Source organism: Portunus trituberculatus, chromosome 29 (assembly GCF_017591435.1).
Source record: "Portunus trituberculatus isolate SZX2019 chromosome 29, ASM1759143v1, whole genome shotgun sequence".
Taxonomy (NCBI): domain Eukaryota; kingdom Metazoa; phylum Arthropoda; class Malacostraca; order Decapoda; family Portunidae; genus Portunus; species Portunus trituberculatus.
Genome location: NC_059283.1, coordinates 5,656,012 through 5,673,511, shown reverse-complemented (window position 1 = coordinate 5,673,511; position 17,500 = coordinate 5,656,012). Strand labels below are relative to the sequence as shown.

The 17,500-nt window shown below is 42.0% G+C and overlaps 1 protein-coding gene across 3 annotated transcripts in view; it reads left to right on the top strand.

Moving 5' to 3' along the window:
- LOC123510646 (high-affinity choline transporter 1-like) overlaps nt 1-13,342 on the top strand; it is a 53,689-nt gene extending 40,347 nt beyond the window's left edge. For all 3 annotated transcript variants that reach the window (XM_045265965.1, XM_045265964.1, XM_045265966.1), the window contains exons 6-11: nt 2,634-2,783; nt 3,209-3,338; nt 4,696-4,922; nt 5,359-5,462; nt 6,045-6,212; nt 7,751-13,342. In XM_045265965.1, the coding sequence (XP_045121900.1) occupies nt 2,634-2,783; nt 3,209-3,338; nt 4,696-4,922; nt 5,359-5,462; nt 6,045-6,212; nt 7,751-8,183 (1,212 nt within the window). In that variant the 3' untranslated portion in view covers nt 8,184-13,342. The remainder of the gene's footprint in view (nt 1-2,633; nt 2,784-3,208; nt 3,339-4,695; nt 4,923-5,358; nt 5,463-6,044; nt 6,213-7,750) is intronic.
- Nucleotides 13,343-17,500: the final 4,158 nt, after the last annotated feature.

Here is a 17,500-nt window from a genome sequence, read left to right as displayed (position 1 = left end):
AACGCGTCATCGTACGGAAGAGGTTAATAACATATGAAACAAGATGAATACAAAACAAATACGCTCGGAAAATTCTTTCTATACTATCTTCATAAAACAGAGGACGAATCGAATACATAAAAAAAAGATAAATAGAAAATGCATTAACAGAGTAGTATGATCATTTTCCTCCTTATATTTTCCTCCCAGATTTAATCATACACATAAGTAAAGAATGGAATATACCACACAAACATACCCATAATTCCTCCCTCTGTACTTCCTCCCACAAAAGCTACAGGAGAGGCAGAGCAAGCCAGGTGAAGAGCAAAAAGCAAGGATCGAGTCAGGTATGAATGAAAACCAAACAGCACAGGTAGCGTATCTTCCCCTCCGACACTCACCTGTCTGCCTTAATTAGCCTCAGGTGTGCTTAGATTCACTCACTAAAGGGAAAAAATAAAGGCATGACGCGTTTTCCCTCTAGGCGCGAAAAACTACTGGAAAATAAAGAGAAAATAAGGAAAAGTCTGGTGTCTCGCTAATGAGAAGCAGGTATTTTTCTTTGTCTTTTTCCTCCAGGGTCTTCTTTCCTCAGTGTTTGAGTTAAATGCGCCCTAATGAAGGTGATTAGACAACACACACGTGGAAAGAAGGGCGAGGCGGCTCAGACCAGGTGCGGGTCACTGGATATGTTGTATTTAATGATGGGATAACTCTATTACAATCAGGTTAAGTGTTAGATTAATGGGAGCAAAACGTGTTCTGGGCAAAAAAAAAAAAAAGAAAGAAAATTAAATACCTCAGTAAATAAATAAATAAATAAAAAAAAGATGAAAAAGATCGTATATAACTTGCTGTCTATATAGTACGAAGGAATACACCAGCAACTTCAGTAATAAGAATCTGCTACCTATAATACAAAAGCTACATTTCTGCCCAGGTACCCTTTATACACGCAAGACGTAAGGGAGAGGTGGGTTAAGGTGAAGCAGCAGGTACGCAGGTAAACTCAGCAGACACCAGCAGGCGATCAATACTATTTCAAAAGAGCAAAAAGACAGAAGCAAAAAAGAAAAATAATAATGAAAAAACGCTGCCAGGAAGTGAAGTGTTGAAGGGAATATGTTGATGAACTCTGACCTTTTACATGTACAGCCGCGTGACCTGGTTGGGTGTGTTCTCTCTCTCTCTCTCTCTCTCTCTCTCTCTCTCTGACATTTTTTCAGTTTAAATGGTCACTTTTCACTCGTGTTCTGCATAAAAAAAGTAAATAGCCATGTAAAATAACTTTGAACTTAAATATACACATGAAATAAAAGTAGTCTCTCTCTCTCTCTCTCTCTCTCTCTCTCTCTCTCTCTCTCTCTCTCTCTCTCTCTCTCTCTCTCTCTCTCTCTCTCTCTCTCTCTCTCTCTCTCTCTCTCTCTCTCTCTCTCTCTCTCTCTCTCGGTCCCAAGACTCTCCTACATACAATATACCATGAAATATTTAGAGAACATGCAACGCTGTGTAAAGAATGGAGGGAGCAGTGACGGCCGTGTGTGTGTGTGTGTGTGTGTGTGTGTGTGTGTGTGTGTGTGTTCACGTTTCCATATGTGCTAAATAACAGTTCTTCGTATTCTACAAAATGACTGAATAATTTGATAAGTGACACTATTTCCTTGCATTTTTACTATTATTCCCTCATCTTAGCTGCGTAATAGTGCTAAGTGTTCATTATACACTTACACACTTAAAGCCCAGAGTGTGAGGGAGAGCAGGAGGTAGCAGCTGGAGAGGTAAGTATAAAATGTTAAGTGTTAAATAACTGCATGAAAAAATTTTAGGCTCTAGTTCCTGTTTTGAGTCAAATTGATGTTCTGACATGTGTCGACACGTTCTGACAAGCATGTTCTCTTAGTCCTCTTAATCTGCTTCTTGGTTTTGCAGGGATGTGTGTGTGTGTGTGTGTGTGTGTGTGTGTGTGTGTGTGTGTGTGTGTGTGCAGAGCCAATAAAGCACTGTACACACTTCTCTCCAAAGTAGGTGTTTTTTTTATTGCTCTTTCTTCATCGGTGCTTCATTATCTCAGTTTTAAAGATTCACATCACACAACGTTAGTCATTCTCAAGCAAAACATGACCAAGGATTGCAGTTAATCTCCAGGCACTTCGCTGCACTAACGCTACTGAAAATACCTTTACTAACAGCATATTTTTACTTAAAACAATGATTCTAACCAAAAAAAAGCTTAATAAACCATAAATGCAGTCAGTTCTAAGCGTCTGTTGACTCTTCGAATATTAATAACATTTAACACTTCATTTGAGTAATTTAGGGCAGTTTAGGAAATAAAAATGAAGTAACAGGCAGGGAAAGATTAAAATTATTCAGTCAGTCACTTCATAAGCTGTCAATTATTGCCTGTGAGATTACAGACTAAAACTACGACAAATTTCAGCTCATTCGTAGCCTAGAAATAAAAACCCTTCATTCTTTAAATCACGCAAGACACAGACAGAACATTATTGCATTAGTCTCTTTCTTAGTTGTCAAATATAGCTTTGGAGTTTACGCATATTCATTTACTCATAGAAGGAAAGTTAAGATTTCTATATCCTTTAAGACACCGTAGGATCTGTGAAGGACATTTCGCTCCCTTCAATCCCTAGTGGCTGTGCATTCCCTTCGCCTGGAACCATCCTGCGGTAGGGGACGTGATCGGAACGGAGAAGGACTGGATTGGGGAGGTGGACAACTCAGATCTGGGACTCTACTTCGACTACTGCCTCCTGCTGGTGTTCGGCGGCATCCCCTGGCAGGTTAGAACTCTCTCTGGTATTGTTTGCTTTCCTCTTCCTTCTTCCTTGAGGGCAAATGAACTCCTTCAGTACTAGGACGCTTTTCTACCCGAGTTTTGGGTATATTTAGACATCTTATTTACATTAGAGAGGATCTATGGAGATGAGAAGATTAATAACCAGAGTCTTCAATATTTCAATCCCTACATAAGTTTCTGAAGCTGTATAAAATCACCAAATAGCAACCAGAATGGATATGAAAACGCGTCATGTACTGAAGAGGTTGAATAAGAAATAGAGGAAACCAAATAAACAACAGGAAATACATACAAAACTGGGAGACGGTACAAAAACATTCAGTCCCACGCACTAGACTGATTAATTTCTGTGTTCTTGTGTCTTTTATGTCCTCCAGGTATTTTAGGGGATGTTCTTCTGCTTTCCAGGTGTATTTCCAGCGTGTCCTGTCCAGCAAGTCGGGACATAAGGCGCAGGTACTGTCCTACGTGGCTGCCTTCGGGTGCCTCATTATGGCAGTGCCCCCCGTCATCATTGGTGCCATTGCGAAGGTCACGGGTGAGTCAGCAGTGCCACGTGGAGGATGGGAAGGAACAGGAAGACTTGGGCTGGGTTAGAGAGAGGAGGATTGGTGGTAGGAAATGAGAGGATGGGAGGTATTAGGAAGAAAGAAACAAAGAGATAGGGGGAAGGAGAAAAGTGGAAAGGAAAGGAATTAAAAAGAAACTAGGAAGGGAAGGAAATTGGAGAAAGAAAAGGAGAGGAGGAAAGGTATTAAGAGGAAAGGGATAAGGAAGGGACTGATATAGGAGAGAGAGGAGTAAAAGGAAGGAGTTTTGAAAGGAAGAAATAGTGGAGAGAAGGAGGGAAGAGGAGAGGAAGGAAGAGTGCCACGTTTAGGGACGGTGCTATATTAAGGAAGGAGGGAGAGGGAAAAAGGAGGAAGAGGAAAGGAGGGAGGGAAGGAGGAGGAGATGGTGAAAGTTTTGGTGACATGAGAGGCGCGAGTCTTCTTGATTAAATTCTTATTGTATTTTTGTCTTTTTCATGATTTTCCTTTTTCTCACTCTGTTTTCTTATTTGTCTTGCTCTTTTCTTTATCTTCATTGTTTCCTATCATCTACTTTAAGTTTACCCAGTATCTTCATTATCTTTAATATGATTCGTGTCATTTAACTATATTTTTTTCTCTCAATTTTCCTTATTCCTATCCACCATTTTTTTTTGTTTATCTTCACTGTTCCATATCTTCTTACTTTAAATTTATCTTCCATTTCATAATCATCTTAGTATTTCCTATAATTTGTACATTTTTTTTCTCTCTCTCTTGTAATGACTTTTCACTTTCTTTACCTGTTCTTTCGTTTACTCCTTTCATTCGCTTCTTTATCACTCCATTCCAGCCACACGCCACTCTCTCCTTCCGTGTTTATTCCTTTACTTCACTGCTTTGCACTTACTTTCACTCTTGACAGTCACTCTTTCAAACCACTAACTTCACACACTCAGATCTCTACTAGTCACTCCTTATTTTCTACATTACTCGTCTGTACTTTTACTTCACACTACCACACACTCATACTTCCTCTCTTGCACAATTTACACTGTCTTCACACCTAACCTAACTTCACCTCATCTAATCTAACCTAATCTTCACACTACCTGGACACATCCAACCTTACCTACGCTAACCTAACTTTACACTAATTCAAGACATTTGCCCCAGACTTTTGGCTAACTCTTATTATCTTTAAGGGAACTGGCAATCAAGTGGGCCCTTTTTTTTTCATTTTTTGTCGCTCTTGGCCAGCTCCCCCTCTAGCATAAAATGAACCTAACTAATTCACGCTACCTCCACTCACACACCTAAATATAACACTCTACCTCTCCCTTCTCTCTCTCTCTTTCCCTGCAGACTGGAACCAAACAACACTGGAATGCGAGGTTGTGGAAACGTGCATCTCGAGTAACCACACCGCCATGATTCTGCCTTTGGTCATCCAGCACCTTACTCCTCCCTTCGTGTCCTTCGTGGGTCTCGGCGCCATCTCCGCTGCTGTCATGAGCTCCGCAGACTCCTCAGTGCTCTCCGCAGCTTCCATGTTCTCCAGGAATATTTGGAAGCTTATTTTCAGGCAGAATGTGAGTGATTGTGACTTTCTGATGTGTCTTAGCTCGTGTTGTGTTCTTTTTCTTCGTTCTTTCTATGTATTTATCTTTTTGTCAATCTTTTTTATGTTTTTATACTTTTTTTTTAGCTTGCGTTTATTTGTTGTTCTTCAGATTAACTTTTTCTTGTTTTGTCATAATTTGCTGAGTCATTGACATTTTCTGTTGTCTGTTTTATTTATCTATTTATCTTTTTTTTTTTTTATTTATGATCATTCTTTAAATTTTATGAGGCGTATTTATTTTTTTCCACATATTTCAGTATTTTCACCAAACGTACGGATAGATTCAACTTTTCACTCTTTCAGTTTAAGTATAAGTTGGCTAATCAATAATATAACAAACTCTCTCTCTCTCTCTCTCTCTCTCTCTCTCTCTCTCTCTCTCTCTCTCTCTCTTTCTGACGCAGGCGAGCGAGACTGAGGTGCTGTGGGTGATGCGGGTTGCCATCTTCTTCGTCGGGTTCCTGGCCACCACCCTCGCCCTCACCATTCCTTCCATCTACGGGCTGTGGTGAGTGTTTGATCCCATTCACTCACTATCAATCTTCTACCCGACTCTTAACTTTTTTTCCTGCCTCGTACTGCTTTTTTTTTTTTTCCCAGCTACTCTTATTTTCTTTCAGTCTCTCACTTTTCTAATCTTCTCAGTTTCTTTTTCTTTATTTTTTTTCCATTTGAGGTCTTACTCATATTTGCAGTGTCTATCATTTTTATTCTATTCTATTATTGTTTTTTTTTCTATTTATTCACATTTTCTGTCTTTCATCATTTCCTTTCTAATTTCAGCGATTTTACCAAGCATTTTTACCGTCCCATATCTTTCAAACCATTCCAATCTTTTCTTACTCATCAATTTATTATTTTTCATTAACAATACCAACCAGTACACATAAAATATACCACAACGTCTAACACGATCAAGAACAAGATTAAACACACTCAAAAAGTCATTAATCCAATACATTTTTTCATAACAGATACTAAAACACACAAGCACAGTTCACAACACCAAACAAGATCAAGAACAAGATAAAGCACACGTGGAAATTAACCTTTACTAACACCAGGTATCATTTCTTCTCCCAACGCACAGGTACCTCTCGTCGGATTTGGTCTACGTGATTCTGTTCCCCCAGCTCCTAATGGTGGTGCATTTCAAGAACCACTGCAACCTGTACGGCTCACTGGGGGCCTACATTTTGGGGATCTTCGTTCGAATCCTTGGAGGGGAGTCTATCATTGGCATTCCAGCTATCATCAAGTAAGTTAGTTGTAGGTTGGGGAGGTCAAGAAAATTAGATGTCATGGTGTTTTTTTTATATAAGGGGAAAGCTGTTCAAGGGCAACATAAAGCGAAAAAAAGGGTCCATTTAGTTACTAGTTCCCCAGCAGGTCCGAAAATTAGTAAAAAAAAAAGTTTAAAAAAATGGGATAAATGTCTCGAAACCTCCCTCTTAAATGAAATTCAGTCATAGGAAGTTGGAAATACAGAAGCACGTAGGAAGTTCCAGAGTTTACCAGAGAAAGGTATGAATGATTGAGAGTACTGGTTAATTAATTCTTGCATTGGGGAGTTAGGCAGAGTAGGGGTGAGAGGAAGAAGAAAGCCTTGTGCAACGGGTTTAGGAGGATAAGTGCTTGAATTTGGACTGGAGTAAAGGAAGGATGAAGGAATAAGCAGAAATCTCGAAGAAAAATCTATTACAGGCATTCCAGCTGCAAATAAGCCAGATTTCATGCGTTTGGTAGGTTAGATAAGTGAACTTTCATGGATTTAGTTGAGTGAGTGGTTGGGTTGTATGCAAAATTCTTTAAAAAATCAATTATTAATATTTAAGCTAAAAAATAAGCCAGATTTTCAAGAATTTGATAGGTTAAATAAGTCAACTTCCATGGGTTTAGTTGAGTAGGAAGAATGATGATAGAATACGCAGAATTCATAAAGGGAAATCAATTAATGACATTCAAGCTACAAATAAGCCAGATTTTCACTATATTGGTAGGCTGAATAAGTAAAATTTCATGGGTACAGATGAATAAGTGCTGTGTTTGTGTTGGAGTAGGAGGAAAGATGACGGAATACGCAGAATTCATAAAGGGAAATCAATTATTGACATTCCAGCGTTAAGCGTGAGTTTGGGCTGGAGTAAGGAGGGTGAAGGACAAGAGGGTACAAGGAGCGTAAGAGTGAAGAGCGTGGGTGATAGAGAGAGAGTGAGAGCGAGAGTGAGAGTGAGAGTGAGAGGTTCAAGGGTCAGTGTCGTGAAAGGGTTATCTTGAGGACCCTGGTGGCGAGACAAAGAACTCAGTGAAAGTAGCTAAAAAAACATCAGAGGGAGAGAACAGAGTTAAGGTACCAGAGAGGGAAGATAAGAGAGGGAGGAGTGAGTTAAGACAGTGTGGAAATAATAGGTTGGGTTAAGGACGGCAAGATCTGAATGTTTGTTGCGTGGTGTGTGTTCATCTCTCAAGGATCAATAGAAATAATGGAGATTGTGGGTTGTGGGTATGACTTGATTTACGATCTTATTTACGTTTCTGTGTCCTTTCTTCTTCCCATCTTTCTTTCTGCTTTCCTTATTTTCTTTTCGTTTTTTTTCTTTCTGTCTTTCGTATTCTTTTCACTCACGCACTTTTACTACTCTTTCTTTCTTTTTTATCTTTTTCCTTAATTTCTTACCTTCCCTATTCTTTCATTACCTTTCATCCGATGTCCCTTTGCCCTTCTTCCTTTCTGCACTTCACCCTACTCCATTCCTTCACTCTATCTTTCCTTCTTTCCTTCCTCTCAATTCTTAGGTACCCTTGGTATGACGAGGCCACAGGGACACAGCTCTTCCCCTTCCGTACCCTGGCCATGGTCCTCTCCGGTCTGTTCCTGGTCAGCGCCTCCATGTTCTCCAAGTGGGTGTTTGAGACGGGCCGCCTTCCACCTAAATACGACGTGCTGCGTTGCGTTGTCAACATCCCCGACGACGTGCAGCAGGTTGGCGACCCGCAGGAGGGAGAAATGACCATGATGGCTTGTCACACCGTGGTGAAGTACAACGCCACGGGGGAGATGAACGGACGCATCAATCCCGCTCTTACTCTTGGGTCAGACAGCGATGAGGATATCCCAGCTCCCACCACCACCACTGCCGACGGGAAGGTGAAGAAGCGTCTAGTTGGGGAGATCATTTCCCCTCCCGCCATCACCTCCCCTAAGAAGCACGACCAGACGAAGCTGTGAAACAAGTAAACAAGCCGGAGTTGACCTCAGCACTCCGGCTCTCTGACGCTCCCCTGAGACGACCCCCGCACGCCCCTTGTCCCCGAGGTCACTCTATTGATCCCTGACCTTCCAGGATCTCCACTAGTCTTCTGAACTGCTCTACAAGACTCCCCGGGTTCAGGAGTCACGGTGTATGGGAGGCTTAGCGCAGAGCCGCGTTTTAGCCCCTTGAGGATCCCAGGAGTCCCACTTGAGCTGTAGGTCTTGTAGTGATGTCAGACTCAAGCGTGGTAGTCAGCTTGTCAAGGGGGAAGGACAGGTGACGCTCGACTTTATCCAATCTCATTCTGCAGTCTTGTTTTTATACATGTGCGGTTCCTTGCGTTACATCTCCTTTGTTTTCCTGGAGGTTCTTTTTTTCATCCTTTACCTCATCGCCTTTCCCTCCCCCTTTAGGATTTTCAATTATGCGATGTAAGTGTGTGCCTAGTACTACTACGTGCCCGTCGGTTATTTTTGTAGACAGATATGTAGGTGTTTTCTAGTGAGAATTCGTGGTGTTGCCGACCGCTTGGTGACTGTCCTGGTCTCTAGAGCATCGCATTGCAGAGGAGAAAGAGAGACAGATTCTGAGAGAGAAAGAGAGAGGCCTGCCGCGCTGTTCCCCTCCGGCTGCGGGAATACCTCAGTCTAGCAGGGTTGCTTGGACTGGCGTCGTGTGGGGGTCCTCCCTCAAGGCACAAGTGTTTTGCTCACCCTCCGCTAACTGGAATCGCCGCGAGGGTCGAAGAGTGAGAGAAGTACACCACTACAGCACATCGATCTTTGAACCACTCTAGCGAATACGTGGAACCACAACGATGATGATACGTGGCTTCACTGACACCACAGGACAAAGTGAAGGTCAAACAAAGAGGACTCGTCACTCCCCCTCGCTCAGGTAAGGTCCTGTTCACGTGCCAATTGTGGACCTTGTATCGCCAGGACCAGCAGCCGCCGCCCCTCGCCAGCTAAGAGGGACGCACCTTCAATCACCTTGTGTATAACAGACTGGAGCCACAGCGAAGCACAGCGTAGTGACCACCAGTGACTCACGCCTCGACCCGCGGGGCGACGACCCGGAGATGAGCGCCAGACCAAAGTGGAGGAATGTGGAGATGTTTACGTGGGAAATCACTGCTTAGGATGGACCAAATAAAACCTTCAGTACTCCTATTTTGTTAATGGTGAGCCGTGGCGAGTGGCAGCCTGAAGCGTAGAGCGTAGGATCACCAGCAATAATATAAAATAGTGGAAAACCATAAAAAATAGCTGTTAGAGGCGAGACTCCCATCTGCCCGCGTGTCCCTCAGCTGACATCAGTGCTCGAGTCTCCGCGGGCGCTGATTGGCTCCAGGATGTCAGCGGGTGTTTCTTTACTCAGTGTTTTCTTGATGTCAGCGTGAGTGGTGAGTCGTGAGTGGGTTTCGTGCGTCGTGTGGTGCCCTTGTTCTGTTCCTGTTGCCTGGGAAGCATCACCAGGCACCGAGGCACTGTTTTGTTGTCCTGCTCGGCGCCACATTCCCACACCACCTGACGCCGCTCCCAGTGTTTCCACCACCTTTGTTTCTCTGGTAAGTCACGTTTCTTGAACATTTATTTCCGTGTATTTTTATGATTTGTTTTATGTGGGGTGTAAATTGTGCGTGGGATGATTTACCGCGAGTCTTACATTGGCGCCATGTTCCCGCCTCGCCGGCCTGCTGGCTGGGACGTTACGTGTGATTCTTAGCTGTTTCCTGATCGCTGTTAATGTTGTTGTTGTTGTTGTTCTCGAGTGTTGGGCTATTCTGGAGTGCACACACCAAGGAATCATACCTACATGTACGTGTACGTGAGTGTATGTGTGTGTATGTGTGTGTGTGTGTGTGTGTGTGTGTGTGTGTGTGTGTGTGTGTGTGTGTGTGTGTGTTTGTATGTGCGTGCGCATACATAAATTCTCTCACGAGTGCCACTGTGTATATGGTGTGTGTTGATACGCCCACAGGGAGAAGCAGTCCCCGCCAGTCCCCGCCAGTCCTCGTCAGTCACCCATCACCCATCCCGCATTCCTCCCCAACCTGTTCTCCCCTATAATCTTTTTGACCTCCCCAGGGGCTTCCCACGTTGTTCTACCCACACAAATTCACTTTCCCAGGCTGCTCACGCCCCTCACGCCCTTCACGTCTCTCATACGTCCCCAAAGGTTGTCCTGATTCCCTGACACTTGTACACACTCTTTTTCACTCCCCCCTTCCCGTTACCTGTCATTCTATAACCTTCCTCTGCCACCCCCAAAAAGCGCTGCCCACGAGTAACGCCTAACAGAAAAGCGAAAGGCATCCATCTCTCTTGCTCACTCTTACTCCAGTGGGCGATGCTATGCTCTCCCTGTCTCACTCTCTCTCAGTTATTTACAAGTTTTCTGAATTTTGAAAAGCATGTATTCGTTTGACATTCCTCCTCTTATTTCTCGTCTTCGTCCTCGTTCTCCCCCTCCTCCTACAAACTTTATAACTCACACCTCACTGACTTACAGATGAGCTCCCTCTACACCTAATAAAACTTGGATATTTTCTCTCTTTACACTAAAAAAAAAAAGTGAATTAAAATCTTGACTCTAGTTTTCCGTTTACTTAATTCCTCCGTTTTTTGTTTGGCTCGTGTTGGTGGCTGGCGGAGGCGGCAGGCGGGGGCAGGGATGGCAGAAAAGACTCGGGGCTCTACGATTTTCATGGTTGTGATATATTTACCGCGAGGACAAACCGGCTGACTTCACACTGGTCGATGTGCTTCAGAATTTAAACGTCGGTGGGTGTAGAGAAAAAGACAGACAGAGAGAGAGAGAGAGAGAGAGAGAGAGTGTGTTTCCTGAGTGTGTTGAGTGTGCGAGTGTCCTTAACATTGAGTTGTTTTGTTGATTTTTGCCTCTGCGTGATTGGCCGGGGGTCGTATTCTCAAACTCCTAGCTTCTCATCACTATTGCTTTCAGTGTGGTCTGGGAGATTGCACTGAGGTTTTCAGAAGTGTTTTCGTGGTTCTTTTAGTAGTTTAACAAGTATTGTATATCATCAGTGACAAAAAACATCCTTGAAAACACAGCTAATTCTCTGTGGCTTTTAAAAATAGTCCTCGTCTTACCACGTCTATTTTCAACGTGCTGCAGAAATTATTGAGGTTTTCATCATTCTACTAACAGTTTAACGAACATTCAGCATTACCAATAGGTAAAACAACCTTGGAAATACAACTAATTCTCTCTGTGGCCTTTGAAAGCAATCCTGGTGAAAAAACGAAGGGTTTATGAATGCTGCCTCTGGTCTTCTGGCGGCCATCAAGTTCTGACGTTAAAGAATCGCTCTTCTCTGATTGGCTGCTTGTTTCCCATCGCGGTGCATCACTCAGCTGGCCGGACACGACGCGAGCAGCTTGACATGGTTCTATTGACATTTACAATTCGTTTAAATTTATAAAGGACTTTAGAAAGGACGCGAAGAAAGAAAGGACGTTTCAAAGATCAGGATCAAGAGCAGCTATACACCCTCTCCCTTTTATTTTTCCACGCTGCATCTGAACCACATTCCGAACGACCCCCAGTTTTTATTAAGAGTACATAAATGTTTTGTAGATGCTTGTAGTGTTGTGTGTAGGAGTCTGTACATAGATGTCGTGACGAGGAGAAAAGGAGAGAGAGAAAACGTGTGGCGCCGATGATATCATTTAGATGGTTATAATGGATACATATATATTTTTTCTTTGAATAAAACAGTAATGTACGTACGTAAGTGTAAGTGTCGGTGTTATCTAGTGCGTAACGAAAGTATTTTTGTTGAAACCTAGTTATCATTACTCACAGTGGGCGAATTACATACAATTACTCAAGTCTTGGTGAATGAGTTCGTGTTTTGTTGACGTGGTGATCTGCGTGAGGGTGGGTCAGGTTATGGTCAGGTCAGGGAGGAAGGGTTAGGGTCAAAGGTCAGTGCAGGTCGCGTGGAGACTGAGGTGACACGGAGCAGGTTAATTGATCAAGCACCTGGTGGGCTACATTCCTACGACAATTAGTGATACCTGGTTATGTTTTCATGGGTTCCTGGCGTCATCAGCGCACCTGTACTGGGAAAATCATCAGAATCAACAGGTGTAAACATATCAATCAGAAAAAAATGGGAAATATGATACGAAAAGACACCAAATTAACACTTATATTATGGAAGAATCACTGAAATCATTAGGTGAGGCGGGTATCATGTCAATCAAAACTACTCGAAAAAAAAATAGAAAAGAAAAGCAAAGTGTGATATAAGAGACACCAAATTAACTAGTAGAGAAGTAAGGGAATGCTCACAAGGGCGTGGCGGCGAGTGACTCTTATTAATGCCGCGTCTTTAGCCACCCTTCAGAATAGTATTACATTAGGAAAGGCTTTCTCCTGTTATCATTAGTACTGTTTCCCGCTTATTGTTTCCCGAGGGAGCGTTTCTTCTCCTCCTTAACTTGTTCAGACTTTTTTTCATGACACTTGTTATAATGTCCAAGGTTATACAAGTTTGTTATCTTCCTCTTGAGTGTTTTTCTTTGATTCATGTAACTTTATCTCAACGTTTGTTATCAATATTCCTGCTGAGAACTGTTTTCTTATATTTATGTCGGTATCCTAGCATTTTTTGACAATTCAACGAGTTTACTCTAAGCTTTTATTCTTGGTATTTCTATTATGTTTCTTTTCCACGTTACGTTTCTTTTCTCCCAACATTTGTTACCTCTACTTCTTCTATAAAGATTTGTTTTTCACTTACGTAACGCTTCTTCGGCCCAAATCGTCACTGTTCTTTACGGAGTGATTAATGTGTCACCATACTTCTCGCCCTATCGTTATCTAAGCATTTGTTATATTTCTACCGTTACCTATCTGTTCTTCATTCACGTTTCCCCAGCCCACGTCGTCGCTGTTCTTCAAAGAGTAACTCATATGTGGTGTAAAGAGAAAGAGATTACAATTATAGCATATGTATTGTTGAATTTTGTCAATATCATTTATATAACAAGAGCAATATTATACATGCACATATATGTATGATGAGTAAAGAAGGATATTAAAAAAAATCTAACTAACTAACTATTGTTCGGTGTCTACGTATACATATATATATATTTTATGTGGAGTCTAATTCTATAACCTGCAGGAAATAGTATGTTTTTTGTTGGTGTTTGTGGTAATAGTCTGTCCAGATTATTGTTACGTGGTGTGTGTGTGTGTGTGTGTGTGTGTGTGTGTGTGTGTGTGTGTGTGTGTGTGTGTGTGTGTGTGTGTGTAAGCCTCTTGACTTCACCTCCACCTCCAACTCCCCTTCACGTAGGATCGAAGGAGGATCTGTATTGCCAAAGACTCCTCATCCTACGATCCTTTGAAAGACAGGTCAGGAGTTAAGCTGAGACTGCCCGTGGGAAGCCTGAGTGAGAGGGCGGGCGTGAGGAGCGGAAGGGAGTGAGAGTGACAATAGTGAGGCGTGGAGTGTGCACAACTGCCATCACTGTTTTACTACTTCACATTTTCATCTTACTTTTATTCCCTTCCTTTCTCACGTTTCCGAGTTACCAAAGGCGGCCATGTTCTGCCTCTCACTCCCTGGCCATGCTCTGCCTCTCACTCCCTGGCCATGCTCTGCCTCTCACTCCCTGGTCATGTTCTGCCTCTCACTCCCTGTTACAAGTAGTGATCCCGCGTTACCTCTCACTCTCACTCTCTCCTCTCACTTCCCTTCATTATCTGTTCCTGTGAGAGTTTAAGCCTATAACAACAGTACAAGGCGCTAACTACCAAGTACTGGCCTAATCGCTCTCTGAAGGCACCAGGCACTTGGATAACGACTTAGGAATCATTATGTTTCTGGTGCTCTTGAGATTACCAGGTGCAAGAAGTAAACTGCCCAATAATGGTCTAATTCCAATATGAAGGCTTCTTGTAACTAGGGTAACAAGTGTCTGGAAATCCCAAGTTTTTTTATTTGAAAGTACCTGTTTTTGGTGTTCAGATTACCTGGTGTAAGGAGTTCTCTGTTACTGATTACAATTTCGAGCCTCCTTGTAACTAGGGTAACTAGCCATAGAAAATACCTCTTCTCGGAGTGGTTCCAAATGTTACACCTGGCTAGGGTCCTTATATTACAGGTGATAAATGTGCAGGTACTGAGGGAGCAAATCAAGTGGCAAAGGTCTTAGGATTTGAAGCTTCATGGAGATTCATTGTCTGACAGATACAAGTTCATGAGGTTCTATTTTTGTGTTCTCGTAGCAATTCCTCTATGTTCCCTCCCCCGGTGGCAATACTCCGCCCTCTGTCCCTGTGGCTCTCCCTCGTGAACCCAACTGGTGAAGAAGAACAAGAATAACAATAATAACATTGTTTATAGAGTGTTGTGCCTTTTTTCAATAAGACTACGATGTGTGGAGACAAAGTTTTAAACGTGAATGTCTTGTCGTGTTTAAGATATGGTTTTCCTTCACCACTACTGGCCGGGGTTCTGAAATGCTTCACTCTCTTGCCACGACTATTTCAAAAGGCCACAGAGATGATCAGCAGGATTCTTACGACAGTTTTCCTTGCTAAAAGCATAAAAAATCTCATCAATCTCTCACCAGAAGCATAAAAAACACCATTAAAAACTCGTATAACCTGAACTAGAGCCTTTTGAATGTAGTGGAGGTGTGGTGCAGTGTTTAAGAATACGGTCTACTTGTCTCGTCGCTGTTCTGTCTCGAGGCGCACGTTACGTTCAGTGTGTTGGCGGTGCAGACCCTCGGGTGAGACTTGCCAGGGTGCGGCGGGAGAGACTGGAATTGACCGAGATGGGACAAAAGGTTACATTACTCAACCAAACCAACTCCGCTACAGCCTTTCCTTACTCCTTGAACGTCCCAGCAACTTGTTTATCACTCCCTGGAACTATTATTTACATCCCAGTCGATCTTTCCAGTACTCAGACAGCCTAAAGATGCCGTAAAAGACGTTGGCGAGAGCAAATACTAGATTATAGGTTAACATTCTGCAGCCTTGATTGTCAGATACCCCTTTAAGTACCAAGTATTCGTGAGGACTCTAGTGTTACTGTATTATTCACCCCATCTAGGTACTAAAGCTTGGTTCTTGTACTAGAGAGAGGTCCCTGCTGTACCTTAGCCACGATACTGTATTGTAGGGGTAGTTACGGTGATTATACTAGAGCACGTCATCTATAGAGCGTCACAGTAGAGCAGGCAAGTTTCACCTTCCCCCGAGCGTCGAGAACTGCAGCCGTCACTTGTTTCTCAGTGTTCATGTAGATGCATATTATTATCTCATCAGTGTTGTATCAGACAATAGTCACTACTACTACTACTACTACTACTACTACTACTACTACTACTACTACTACTATTGCTCTACCACTTCTACTGCATATGCTTCTCTTCCTTCTCTTCTTCGTTCTTCTATTACTATTAACATTTCTTTATACTATTACTGTTATTTCCTTCTCTTCCTCTTCTTCATCCTCCTCCTCCTCCTCTCCTCCTCTACTACTACTACTACTACTACTACTACTACTACTACTACTACTACTACTACTACTACTACTACTACTACTATTGATACTACTACTAATACAGTAGAGTCATTGAGCGTGTAACAATGTAATAATAATAGTAATAATAATAATAATAATAATAATAATAATAATAATAATAATAATAATAATAATAATAATGATAATAATAATGAAACTAATGGTAATAATAAACATAAACTGATCGAAAGACAGTGACAAATATAATGAAGAGAAAGACTAAACGATACTACTACTACTACTACTACTACTACTACTACTACTACTACTACTACTACTACTATCACTACTATTACTATGACTACAAAGAGAATAGCACTCGTTTGAACCACACGCGAGAACACTTAAGTACTTTTATCATAGTGACTTAGCACCCAGTAACAGTATATAAACTTGACCTGTGTAAATACGAGCGTACTAAGAGTAACTAATGTCAAACAAACGTTACTGAATCTCCCAGTAAGTCAAGATGTGTTGTGTAAAGCGATTCGATCTTGTTGTGTTCGTGTGTATATGTGTTCCTGGTGTTATGTGGAGAGTTGGAAGGAGCTGGAGGGGGGGGGGAATGTGAGAGCGAGAGAGAGAGAGAGAGAGAGAGAGAGAGAGAGAGAGAGAGAGAGAGAGAGAGTAAAAAAAAAATATGAGAAATATAGCAGAATATTGATCACTTGTTGTTTCCTTTCGCCTTTTTTCATCTTTCTCTCACCTGACGCCTTGACAACATTCCAATTATCCAGTGACGTGCAGGTAACAGGTAAGCAGACCAGGTAAGATAAACAAGGGGGAAGTAGCTACTCAGGCCTAGCAGAAAGGTACTGGTGGGAAACAATGAGGATCTATTAGGAAAGGAAAGGAAAAAAAAAAAAAACTTGATATTAGAACAAGGAAAACAGAGGAGGTTCGTGAGATATAAGGTAGAAAATTGGGAAAAAAGAAGACAGGACCGTGCTACAGGATAAATAAAGAAAATTCAGAGGAAAAATAAGGAAAATGGGAAAATAAAGATAAAAAAGAAGATTAGAGGATAAAATAAAATGAAAAATCCCAAGACAATAAGAAAACAAAGGAAAATAATAAGAAAATAAAACAGGAAGAGAAAATAAAAAGAGGGAACAAATAAGATAAGTAGGAAAATAAGGAAAATATAGAGAAAAGCAGGTCTGAAGGACAATAAAAGCAGGAAATTCTGAAGAAAAGAAGGAAATAGGAAAACTGTACCTTAGCAATAGTATTTTTTCCCCTTCGCTCACCCTCACCTTAAGCTTTTCCGCCTCCAAGCTGCCATGTAAGCTGTTATTGAAAGCTTCCTATCTCTCTCTCTCTCTCTCTCTCTCTCTCTCTCTCTCTCTCTCTCTCTCTCTCTCTTTCTCTCTATTTTACCTTTATTCGTTTATTTCCTTCTCCTCCATCTCTTCTTAGCTTTCTCTCTCCTCTTTCTCCTGCTCTTCGTTTCCGCGGTTATTTATTTTAGTTTCCTCCTCCTCTTCTTCCTCCTTCATATCCTTGCAATCTTTCTCCTTCTCCACAAATTTCCACTGTATTCCTCCTCCTCCTCCTTGCAAATATATTCTTCTTTTCCTCCACTTCTATATATGCAGAGCTCCTCCTTTTTCCTCTTCACCTCTCCTTCATACACGCTCCTCCTCCTCCTTCTCCTCCTCCTTCGTACCTAAATCATGCTCTTTCTCCTCCATGCACTCTCCCAATCTACTC